Source organism: Lepidochelys kempii, chromosome 23 (genome assembly GCF_965140285.1).
Source record: "Lepidochelys kempii isolate rLepKem1 chromosome 23, rLepKem1.hap1, whole genome shotgun sequence".
Taxonomy (NCBI): Eukaryota; Metazoa; Chordata; order Testudines; family Cheloniidae; genus Lepidochelys; species Lepidochelys kempii.
Genome location: NC_136402.1, coordinates 3,755,364 through 3,767,698, shown reverse-complemented (window position 1 = coordinate 3,767,698; position 12,335 = coordinate 3,755,364). Strand labels below are relative to the sequence as shown.

Sequence of the window (12,335 nt, the reverse complement as noted above, 5' to 3'; positions counted from 1 at the left end):
GACAAAGGGGGGGCAGAGAAGGGGGGGCTGACAAAGGGGGGGCAGAGAGAGGGGGGCTGAGCAGACAGAGAAAGGGGGGGCTGACAAAGGGGGGCAGAGAGAGGGGGGCTGAGCAGACAGAGAAAGGGGGGCTGAGCAGACGGAGAAAGGGGGGCTGACAAAGGGGGGGCAGAGAAGGGGGGCTGACAAAGGGGGGGCAGAGAGAGGGGGGCTGAGCAGACAGAGAAAGGGGGGCTGACAAAGGGGGGGCAGAGAAGGGGGGCTGACAAAGGGGGGGCAGAGAGAGGGGGCTGAGCAGACAGAGAAAGGGGGGCTGACAAAGGGGGGGCAGAGAAGGGGGGCTGACAAAGGGGGGGCAGAGAGAGGGGGGCTGAGCAGACAGAGAAAGGGGGGCTGACAAAGGGGGGGCAGAGAAGGGGGGCTGACAAAGGGGGGACAGAGAAGGGGGGCTGAGCAGACAGAGAAAGGGGGGCTGAGCAGACAGAGAGAGAAAGGGGGGCTGACAAAGGGGGGCAGAGAAAGGGGGCTGAGCAGACAGAGAAAGGGGGGCTGACAAAGGGGGGACAGAGAAAGGGGGGCTGAGCAGACGGAGAAAGGGGGGCTGACAAAGGGGGGGCAGAGAAAGGGGGGCTGAGCAGACAGAGAAAGGGGGGCTGACAAAGGGGGGGCAGAGAAGGGGGGCTGACAAAGGGGGACAGAGAAGGGGGGCTGAGCAGACAGAGAAAGGGGGGCTGACAAAGGGGGGGCAGAGAAGGGGGGCTGACAAAGGGGGGGCAGAGAGAGGGGGGCTGAGCAGACAGAGAAAGGGGGGCTGACAAAGGGGGGGCAGAGAAGGGGGGCTGACAAAGGGGGACAGAGAAGGGGGGCTGAGCAGACAGAGAAAGGGGGGCTGACAAAGGGGGGGCAGAGAAGGGGGGCTGACAAAGGGGGGGCAGAGAGAGGGGGGCTGAGCAGACAGAGAAAGGGGGGCTGACAAAGGGGGGGGCAGAGAGAGGGGGGCTGAGCAGACGGAGAGAGAAAGGGGGGCTGACAAAGGGGGGGCAGAGAGAGGGGGGCTGAGCAGACAGAGAAAGGGGGGCTGAGCAGACAGAGAAAGGGGGGCTGACAAGGGGGGGCAGAGAAGGGGGGCTGACAAAGGGGGGGCAGAGAGAGGGGGGCTGAGCAGACAGAGAAAGGGGGGCTGACAAAGGGGGGGCAGAGAGAGGGGGGCTGAGCAGACGGAGAGAGAAAGGGGGGCTGACAAAGGGGGGGCAGAGAGAGGGGGGCTGAGCAGACAGAGAAAGGGGGGCTGAGCAGACAGAGAAAGGGGGGCTGACAAAGGGGGGGCAGAGAAGGGGGGGCTAAAAAGACGGGACGAGAAAGACAGAGAAGGGGGGGGGCCGAGCGGACAGACGAGGCGCAGGCGCAGGCGCAGACCCAGCACGCGCGCGTGCGCGCACATACACTCCCGCTCCCCGCCGAGCCAAGGGCCTCTGCGCTCAGGCTGCCCCACTTGCCTCTCCAAGATGGCGGCGGAGGCGGGGAGGCCCTGGGCGGGGCTTAGCGATGACGCTGAGCCGGCCGGTGTGGAGTCTCTTAAAGCGGCAAGCGCGTGCTGGCAGGTGAGCGGCAGGGAGCTGAGCCGGACCCCACCGCGCGCCAGCCAGGCACCGGGCACGGTGAGCAGGGCTGTGCCCCGCCAGGCGGAAGGGGGCACAACGGGGCAGGGGGCTGTGCCCGGCCAGGCGGAAGGGGGCACAACGGGGCAGGGGGCTGTGCCCGGCCAGGCGGAAGGGGGCACAACGGGGCAGGGGGCTGTGCCCGGCCAGGCGGAAGGGGGCACAAAGGGGCAGGGGGCTGTGCCCAGCCAGGCTATGCCACGACTGACTGTGCGACCGCAGGAGTTAGGATGAGGCAAATTACCGTGCACCCGGATGCCACAATGATGGGTGGACCTTTGAGTGCTCCCAGTGAAATACCCCTTTTTGTGCCTCAGTTTCCCTATCTGTAAATCTGCTCATGCTGCCCTCCTCGGTGGGCATCTGCGATGCGAACTGCTCTTTGCCAAGTGCTGTGAGGTTCCCCCGAGAAAAGGGACGTTAGAAGGGAAAATCCACTCCCGGCTTGGATGCTCCTTTGGGCCAAAGCTTCCCAGAGCGGGTCGATGATTCGAGCTGCCCATCTTGGGCACTGAGCCCCCAAGGACACCCACTGGAGGGGGTGGCTGCTCAGCGCCCCTCAAAACTGAGGTAGCCAGAATCAGAGGCCGCTAGAGAAAAGTCTTGAGAGCCAGAGAACGCAAGGCGGGGCAGAAGGGGAGACTTGGTTGGCTTTCACCTGGGCCCAACCCTCCCCTCTGCCAGACAAACAACTCAAGCCGGGCTGGCGCTGGTGGCAAAGTTACAGCACACACCTGAATGTGAAGGACGAGTGGTGGGATCTCTTCCTTCTCTTGTTTCCAAAGTGTCAGTTCCTTGCTCATGGGTCTGAGTCTGGTGGCTGGACTTTCTCTGGGCACCTCTCCTGTGCCCATGCCCTAAGAAATTCTGGCCTTGGTATCCATTGCCACCCCACACCTTCCCCCACTCTCAGAGCCAGCCAGCTGAGCTCATCTGGGCTGGGATCAGAAGAAGACATGGGGCCTTTCCCCTCCAGAGGCTGTCGGCTCTGACCCAACCCTGGAGCAGAGGACTGGCTGGCTAATGAGGGATGGGGCCTTTCCCCTCTAGAGCGGGCCAGCTTCGATCCCAGCCCCAGACTGACAGCTGTTTCCATGGCTCCTCATGCGATGAACTGGAGGGCTCTCCGTCCAGCTCCGAGAGTCCTGACCCCCTGCTGCGTGGGCACCGCCCGGCCCTCAACAGCTGTCTCAGCAGAGGAGACAAGCGCTGAAAGGGCTCTGAAGGACAGAGCTTCCCTCTCGCCCAGAGGCAGGATCTAGCATGGGGCGCCATCCTTGCCCCTGCTGTGAGACGCGGGCTGGGAGTTGGAGGCCCCCGAGGCATCGCGCCCAGCAAAGCCAAGACGGGAGCAGCACAACTGAGCTGTCGGGAGACTGCCCTCTCGTATGGCTGGGCCGGAGGCATGTCCAGGTGGAGTGGAGAGAAGTGCCCGAATTCCTTGCTAGCATAGGGCCGCGTAGCTGCTGGCGTTAATCCGCCCTCCCAGCACTTGCCGTCAGGGAGCCCCAAAGTGCTAAACGGATGCTAACAAGTGTGGCCTACCAGCAGGGGGTGAGGGGAAGGAGTACCTGTAATGTACAGAGGGGGAAACTGAGGCAGAAAGAGAGAGAGGTGACATGACTTCCCCAGAGCCACATACTGAGTTCAAGGTAAAGCTAGGGATAGAACCCAGTAATCCTGACACCGGCCCCTCTTGCTGTTAATACTAAATGCTCTCCCTGTCCAGAAGTGGGAATGGAACCCCGGAGTCCTGTCTCCGAGCCTGGGCTTCTCCTACCCAGCCATCCTATAGGAGCAGCTTGACTTCTCCTGAAGGCACCCTGCAGTGCTGTGATTTCTCCTTTAACATAGGGTGACCAGATCGCAACTGGAAAAACGGGGCAGGGGGTGGGGGGTAATAGGTGCCTATATAAGCAAAAGTCCCCAAAAACGGGACTGTCCCTTTAAAAACGGGACATCTGGTCACCCTACTTTAACACCCTTTTTCCTGCTCAGGGCACAGCAAAATCAATGATCCTTGAGTTACGTTTCCTGCAGGGCTCAGACGTTTTGCTAGACCATGTGCGATTCCTAATATCCCTCCCCGCAGCCTTTCAAAAGGCCCTTTCGTCTGACGTGCTCTCAATTTCCAGCCTGCCTCTCTGAGCCATTATAAGTCCCTTTCTGTTCTGTGCCTCGGTTTCCCCATCAGGAGAATGGGTTTGATCAGGCTTAACTAACCCCTATAGCAGCTGTGAGATGGGAAGGGGGCATTTTGATCCTCTCTGCATGCCCCACCCATAATGAAACATAAAAAGATTTTAAGCCTTTCATTCAGGCTGGCTGGTATTTTCAAATTTCCGAGGCCAGAAGGGATGGCTGTGATCCTCTGGTCTGACCTTGTGTCTAACAAGGCGTGGAAGGATTCGCGATTTTATTGGCAAACATCGGTGCAGGTCGATTTCGCCGCACACGCCCAAACCGATGAGAAAATATTTCTTGCACTCACAGCCGAAATGGACAGGTGGCAAAGAGAGAATGCTGTGTGAGAACGGAGAGTGATTGGGGCATGTGATGTTGACAGCTGGTGTTTTAATGCACGTAAAGCTTTTAACTTTTGAATCTCAACTTCTGCTGTCATTAAATAAGTCTTGCCTGCCATAAGAACAGCCACACTGGGTCAGAGCAAGGGTCCATCTAGCCCAGCGTCCTGTCTTCCAACAGTGGCCAACGCCAGGAGCCCCAGAGGGAATGAACAGAACAGGTCATCATCTAGTGATCCATCCCCTGTCGCCCATTCCCGGCTTCTGGCAAACAGAGGCGAGGGACACCGTCCTGCCCATCCTGGCTAATAGCCACTGATGGACCATACTCCTGCTCCTCACCCCATTGTCTGATCTCCTCTCCCTGTAATTTCCCAAACCTGTGAACATTTAAATTGATAACAATTGAAAAAAGGCTTTAAAATAACCACCAATGTTATCTGTTGAAATTATACAAGAAATAAAAATGGAATTCTGCCCAGCCTATGGTATAACCCAGGCTGGGGTACTTCCCCGAAGCAATTCCTGTTTCAATGAGGGCAGCTCTTTTTGGGGAAAAAAGTCCAATTTTAATCTAAAAATTGCTCCCTTGAGTTTTCCCAGGATAAGCTACCTTGCGCCCAGACACATAAGTTTCCCTGGCGCCTCACCCACGTTAATTAATCCCCACTGGAAGCCGCTTAATTCCCATTTGAAACCATGTATCCAGTAATAAGACCGACCGTCAGCTCCTTGGGGCAGGGACTGTTGGTCCGTTTGTCCTGTGAATGGGGACCTGGGCCGTGATGACAAGTGGAAAGATGCTACAAAGGAGTGGGAAATCCAGTCACTGGGCTAACGTTGCGATGCCTTGAGTTTTGGGTGCCTGCCAGGCGGTGGGTGTCCCGAGATGCCGAGCTGCTGCTGGAGTGTGTGTGGGAAGGGGGTGCTCAGTGCTTCTGAAAACTGGGTTTGCCCAAAAGCTCAGGTGCCCGGCGTTACCAGCCGCTTAAGGAAAGCGCGGCCTGCTTTGGAGAGCCTCAGCGAGGAAGATGCTTCATGGCTGAGTCACTAGCCTCGGATTCGGAAGCTCTGGTTTCTAGTCCCAACCTGACGCCTTGGGCAAGTTATTTCCTGTGCGCTCCACGATGAGTGCTTGGAGCTGAGACGGCCGCGTGCACTCCAGGTACATCCTGCTCTTGGCAGTGGGCTAGAGAAACGGGACAAGGAAGCAGAGGAAGGGAGGGGGTCAGGCTGGCCTTGGAATCTGTGAATCTATGGAAAGGAGAGAGCCCGCCTACCGCCTAGAATACAAAGAGAGCTAGGAAGTCTGCCTGCTGGGAGGGCTTCTTAAAGGGGCCATGTTTGCTTTTGGCCTCCCTTTCCTCTGGGCCTGTATGGTGCCTCAGTTTTCCCATCTGTAAAATGGGGAGAATAATCCCGCTTTTATTTAGCCGTTCCTCAAGGGCTGTCTCTTGTTCTGTGTATATGTACAGCAGGTAGCATGGTGGGACCCTGATTTTGATTAGAGCCCCAAGCACTCCTGTAATATAATTAATTCTTTCCACACCACCACTGTCCCTTTAAACCTTCCTCCCCCGTCCCTCCTGCCCCCCCCGGCCTCCATCTCCCAGCCTCCAAACCAAGCTTCTCATTGATCCCTTTTACAGGGGGAAAAAACAGTATTTGGAGAATTTTTTACCTGACGGGGTGAAATGCTGGCTCTTCCGTAACTCAGCGGTGGGATTTGGATCAAAAGGAAAACATGGAATATTCCCCTGCAGACGGAGATCAAGCTTGGAAGATTTCGGGGTGACGGGTGAACTTACGAACAAGCTGTTCTGCCAGGGCCCAGGACGCCAAGCCTCATGATTCAACAGAATGCTTCCACCTCTGGAGCGGAGCATGGCAGCTGATGGGTGGTGAAGCCGTGCAAGGCTTTAAGGTGTGATGTGCAGAAGAAACACATGCTCACTGGACCTTCGTAGAGGGGGTGGGGATTTTAAGAAGGCAGAATGGCATTTGGATGCTGGAATCTTTCTCCTTTGGGGAGGAAAGCGGCTTGGAAGATGCTGTGACTCCAAGATTCATTTAACACCCCCTGCCCCCCACCAGCTTTCCAGCATAGTATTTTGGATTCCTAGTGGACGAACAAGCCAACGTGAGCTCCCAGCATGACCCTGGGACAAATAGGACTTGGTCCTTAGATATATACACAGGGGAGTAGCGGCTGAGAGCAAGGAAGTGATTTTCACCTGGGTCTCCAGCTTTGCTTGAGAACTATACTGAAACCCCACGTCCAGTTCTGGTGTGTGCATTTCTAAAAGGATGTTGCTGCCTTGTTGAGGGTGAAGAGCCACAAAAGTTATCTGAGGGCTGGAGAAAAGGCCTTTTGGAGCGAGAGCCTTAGTCTGCACTACGAAGTTTAACCGGTCAGGCTTGTCTTGTTTCGGCGCGTCTTTGTGTCGAGTCCACACTCAGGCCCGGTCTCTGCTAAGAAATTAGGTCGGCTTAATGACGTCGCTCAGCGGTGTGAAAAACTCTGACACTGCTGCCCAACCTGCCCCCCCCCCCCAAATCCCCAGCGTCTTTTGAATACGCTGGTCTTCTCGCTAGCCCGCCTTTGCAACCAGACAGGTCTGGCTCCACCTAACACTACAGCTAAACTCAGCCCGGAAAGTCCTAGATTGGACCGCGGAAGCCCGGCTATGGGGTAACTGCATGTTTATTTGGGTCTTGCAAAGGAGATGCAGGAAGCCAGGGTGCTGGGCGAAGGGGTAGGAGCTGTGGCCGACCTACCAAAAGGCAAAGGAGTCCGGCAGAAAATCTGGAGCTGCCTCCCACGCCTGCGGCTCCCATGCGGAGCTGTGTGCTGTGGATATATTAAAGAGCTCATCAAGGTCCGTCTACGCGGCACTGTAAACCTGGATCTGTGGGACCAGGGCTTGTGGACTTGGTGTTTTCCAAGCCCACTTGTGAGCATCCGCACTGCGTTGTTTACAGACGTTGGACCCGGGATCTCACGGCCGTTGTAACTCATCTGTACGGCGCTATGCAGCCCTTCTGCCGCGGGGCTGCGGCTCGTGTCCACAGTGCAAAATAAGGGCTTGGATCCACGTCTAAGCAGGACCTGGGCTCTGACCCCCACCATCCCCAGCAGGGTCCTAGGACATGGGTCCCCGTGTGCTTGCTGATCCAAATCAGACTGATTTGGGTGTGAATGGAATCATAGAATCCTAGAATATCAGGGTTGGAATCAACACACAGCTGCAGCCCATGGGCCATCCTCAGGGCCATAAGGCAGTGTATATATTGTATGGATGCAGCCCACATAACACAGAGAGAGCTGTATGTGCAGCCCGCAATGGTAAATGGGTGGAGAACCACTGGTCTAAGACCTTCGGAGGAAGAAGATACCAGGTACTACTGGGATGTTTAATTTAGAGGAGAAAGGCCGAATAAGAAGTTTAAAGCTGGACAAATTCAAACTGGAAACCAGGCCCCGATTTTTTTAACCCTGCAGGGGACTAACCAAGGGAACCAGCTCCCCAGGGCAGTGGTGGGTTTTCCTTCTCTTGATGGCTTCAAATCAAGGGATTACCCAGGAGTCAGACTCGCCAATCCGACCTTTAAACTCCAGGAGCTCCTTTGGCATCTGTTGGAGAAGCTGGTTTTTCCCCTGCCACCTCTCAGGCGGAAGGGGGCACAAAGGGGCAGGGGGCTGTGCCCGGCCAGGCGGAAGGGGGCACAACGGGTCAGGGGGCTGTGTCCGGCCAGGCTGTGCCACGACTGACTGTGCGACTGCCGGAGTTAGGATGAGGCAAATGACCGTGCGCCCGGATGCCACAATGATGGGTGGACCTTTGAGTGCTCCCAGTGAAATACCCCTTTTGTGCCTCTGTTGCACACACCCTGACAGAATTCCAGGTGGTGATTAGCCAGGGAGGTAATTAAAACGCACACCCTCTCAGGATTTTGCTGGGGGCGAAGATTGTCTCTTTCGGCTCACTCTGGGCCTCCCGAGATTACCAGCTAATCCAGTGTATTTAGGGGATGCTGGGCACCGTGAGTCACCTGGTCACTTGGGCAGATCCACCCGCCCGGCAGAACAAACAATTGGAATTGGGTTCAGGTTCCAGGCAGTTAAGCAGTAAGCCACGTCCGGAGATTTTGTTATTGTGTATGGTGCTGCCAGGGCCAGCCCCGCTGGGGATGTGTCTCGCGGACAGGGGAAGGGGGGAAGACCCCATTTTTGCTCCTCCGCTCTCTCTCGCTGCTGAGACGCTCTGGCTCCCTGATCTTGGTTGAAGTCAATGGGCCTGATTCCTGCTCACACTCAGACCCCACCTCGGCCCTGCGGTGGGGTGGGAACGGGCCCCTCAGCAGCTCCCCAGGCTGGTGTGGAAGGGGTATAAGGGCCACAGGGGCTGGGGCGGAGCAGGGGCCTGGCCGGAGCACACCATGCTGTGTGTGGCTATTCTCTGCCCCCCAGAGCCCATAGGGGGCGGAGCAGGGGCATGGCCGAAGCCGCGCATGGCGGTGATCCTCCATTCATGAAACGAGCGCCCTGCCCCCTTGCCCTCCGCCAGGGAAGAATTCAGAGTCTGGGTCTCACAGTGGACGTGTGGATGGGCTGGTCTACACGAGAAAAGTACATCGAGCCAGCTGCGCTCCTCATGGGTGTGAAAAATACACACACACACATGCGCACCCCCCCCCCCCGAGCTATCTAGTTAAGGCGACCTAACCCCTGGTGTAGACAGTGCTAAGAATTCTGGCATCGGCGTCAGCTGTGTCTACACGGCGGGCAGCTGTAGTGTTCCAGGTGTGGACGAGCCCTTCGGGGCAGCTGATGTCTAGATCACAGGGTAGGTGGGGTCTAGGATGTGTGTTGTGAGTGATTTATTTTTTTCTGTGTTTTCCCGTTTTGTTTCCCTTTCTGCTGGCTGCCCTTTGAATCTCTGCTCCTTGGGGAATAAACGGATCCTTGCTTTCTCGACAACCAAATCTAAGTGCCGGTGGAGCGGAGCCCTGGTCCAAGGCGGAACGGGGACGGTGGGGGTGTCCTCTGCCTTTAGAGTTGGGAATTTGGTGAGTAAACCAGGGGCTGGGCGATTTAGGGAGGTGCCCAGAGGACTTGGGAGTGGCGGGGGGATGTTGGAGTTTGACGATGATGAACCTGCAAAGGGAGAGCAAGGCCGGAAGGCACCGCTTGTGTGCAGACGCTGGTAGCTGTCGAGGACTGACCTCAGCTTCCTCCTGCTGATGCCAGAGGGTAGTGAAGTGCCTTGCAAGCTTGGGTACCCCCAGGAAGCATCACCCACATCCCTACCCCAACTAACCCCCTGCTGAGGTGGGCACAGCCCTGGTACCCTGCGCACACAGCTGTCAAGCTGGGGTGTTGCTTTAACCCTTTTCTTGCGCCAAATCTATTTTGCTTGCAACAGCTTCCCCCTCTCCCCCCCACTTTTGCTAGCAGCCTGAGACTGCGCATGGCAAATCTTGTCGCCAAACGGGCCAGCTAAGAGTGGCGTGGAAGTCAGGCGAGGCTGGAAGCAGTGTGGCAGGCTCGAACGCCAGCCACCCAGCGCTCTTTGCCAGGGCGGCTAGCCAAGGCTCGGCACGATGATAGCACCGTGCTGCCACCCTCGTTTTACCGCTGGGGAAACCAAGGCAGGGCGCATGGAAGGGACATGCCCAGGGTGTCAGTGGCGGAGCTGAGAATTGGACCTAGGAATCCAGATGATGAGGTTATCGGCTCTAGCTACTAGACCCCACTCCCTTGCCAGGCCTGGGAGTGCTGGCACCCCGTCCCACTCACTAGCCACCCTATTCCCTTCCTACAACCGGGAACACAACCCCCCTCCCCTTCTGGAGTGGAGATTAGAACCCAGGAGTCCTGACTCCCAGCCCCCCTGCTCTAATCACTAGACCCCATGCCCCTCCCAGAGCTGCGGATAGAACCCAGGAGTCCTGGCTCTCAAGCCCTCTGCTCTAACCATTAGGACCCTCTTCCCCCCTGAGAGCTGGGAACGGAACCCAGGAGTCCTGAACGCCCCTCCCCCTGCCCTGCTCTAACTCCTAGCTCCCACTCACTGTCTCTGGAGCACTCCGGTTCCGTGTAGGTTCCCTAGGATCCAAGCCCCTCCAGCCCATACACTCGACGGGACGTCCCTTATGCAGCGCTCCTCTTATTTGCCCGCCCCACTAACGTGCCCCCCCCTCCATGTGCCACCGCCCCGCAGATCCCGCGCCATGGGCGGCCGGGCTGAGCCCCTGAGCCCCCTGACCCGCTGGTACATCTACGCCATCCACGGGTACTTCTGCGAGGTGATGTTCACGGCCACCTGGGCCTTCGTGGCCGAGCGGGACTGGAAGTTCCCGGGCGTCACCAGCGTCTGGGCCCTGTTCATCTACGGCACGTCCAGCCTGGTGCTGGAGCGGATGTACCTGCTGCTGCGGGACCGCTGCCCCCTGCTGAGCCGCTGCCTGTGTTACACCCTCTGGATCTACCTGTGGGAGTTCGCCACCGGCTACCTCCTGCGCCGGTTCGATGCCTGCCCCTGGGACTACAGCCATTTCCGCTACCACCTCATGGGGCTGGTGACGCTGGAGTACGCCCTCTTCTGGTTCCTGGGCTCCCTGGTGCTGGAGAAGCTGGTCATCGGGAACACCCTGCGGCTGCGGCTGGAGGAGCCCAGCCCCCCGGCCGCCCACGTCGCACCCCGCAAGGACACCTGAGCGCGACGCGAGCTGGGGCCGGCCGCCCCTCCCCGGACCGTCCTGCTGCAGCTCCCGGAGCTGCCTGACGCGAGAGCCGGGGGGGCGGCCCAGCGGGGTGGGGTGAAGCTCTGATCGTCCCGTCCTCGCTCGCTTCCCGCCCCCGAGACCCTCCCGCTGCCCGGACCACTCCTGCTGCGTGGAACCCAGCTGGCATTCTGTCCCTCCCCCAGTGCCAATACTGGGAGATTCCCCGAGTCCGCCAGGATGGACCCTGGGCCCAGTTCTCAGCCCCACACGCCCCCATCCCTGTGCTTGGTGGCAGAATGGGACGCAGGTGGCTTTTAGCCCCCGTTGGTGCTCTTCCCCGCCCATTCTGGGCCGGGGTCAGCTATGTTTCTCCGCGGCCGGTCTATGCACCGGCACCGGTCCCTGAGATCCACCTGCCGCAGTTTAGGAGGGCAGCAAACCGGTCCCGGGTATCAAAAGGGTTGAGAAACACTGGGATAGAGCAACCTTGGGGCTGCTCTGAATGGGTCTCTGCGCTCCAGCCACGCCCCTGATCCCCCCAGACATGGTGGAGGGTTGTGCTCCACACCAGGTGGGAAGACCCTCTTTAGGGGTTGGAAATCTCAGGGGCGGGGGGCTCTGTTCCCCCCAGGGCTGCATAAAGGACTCTTTGCATAATTAATCTTTGCCCCCCTGGGGGTAGGGCAGCTGCTCTTCTCAGGTGTCGCTGCTGGAAGCTGGGGGTCCCCTTTTGCTGCTAGCTTTTTCTCATGATCGTGGCTCTGACAGGGGCCAGAGCCGCCCCCCCAACTCAGGAATCGGCCACAGTTCTGTTCACTCAAGTGCTGGGGATACAACATGTCATTAAAAAGTTCTTTTGTTTCTCTATCATTGCCGAGTGACCAATCCATGATTAACGCGCTTCCTCAATCTTCTCCTTCCCCTGGCCCCCACCCTGAAAACCAATTCCTCCGCCCCCCCACCATACACCAGCATCAGGCCCTGGGACAGAGCGCACAGACAGGGTACGGAGCTCCCAAACAGGATCTGCAACAGATCGGCAGGGTAAACCGGTGGTGGCAGCTAGGTTCAGCTCCCACCCACCCAGTCACGGGAGGAATTTGGGGCTGGGAAGAGCTGGGTGGATAAGAGAGACAAATGACACCCTTTGAAGGCAGCCCAAGTTGGCAGGGAGGTGGGAAGCCAGCTAAGGGGAGCAGGGATGGGCCCCGATCGGTTAGTTCCATTATGGTGGCAGCTGGGGGCCCTGACGGAGAAGGGCCCTCCATTGTGCCAGGCGCTGCACAGACCCCACCAAGATCAGGTTAGATGGGCCCGTTGGGCTGACGCAGAGCAGAGGGAATGGGACACGGGGCTAGATGGGCCCGTTGGGCTGAAGCAGAGCAGGGGGGACGGGACGCCGGGCTAGATGGGTCTGTTATTC

General features: G+C 58.3%; 1 protein-coding gene across 1 annotated transcript; it reads left to right on the top strand.

The window, feature by feature from the left end:
- Nucleotides 1-1,611: 1,611 nt before the first annotated feature.
- On the top strand, nucleotides 1,612-11,734 carry LOC140902019 (transmembrane protein 229B). Its single transcript, XM_073321598.1, has 3 exons — nucleotides 1,612-1,658; nucleotides 9,176-9,253; nucleotides 10,408-11,734. Exon 3 carries the CDS (start codon nucleotides 10,418-10,420, stop codon nucleotides 10,901-10,903), a length of 486 nt encoding a protein of 161 aa, XP_073177699.1. The 5' UTR covers nucleotides 1,612-1,658; nucleotides 9,176-9,253; nucleotides 10,408-10,417; the 3' UTR covers nucleotides 10,904-11,734.
- The last annotated feature ends 601 nt before the right edge of the window (nucleotides 11,735-12,335 follow it).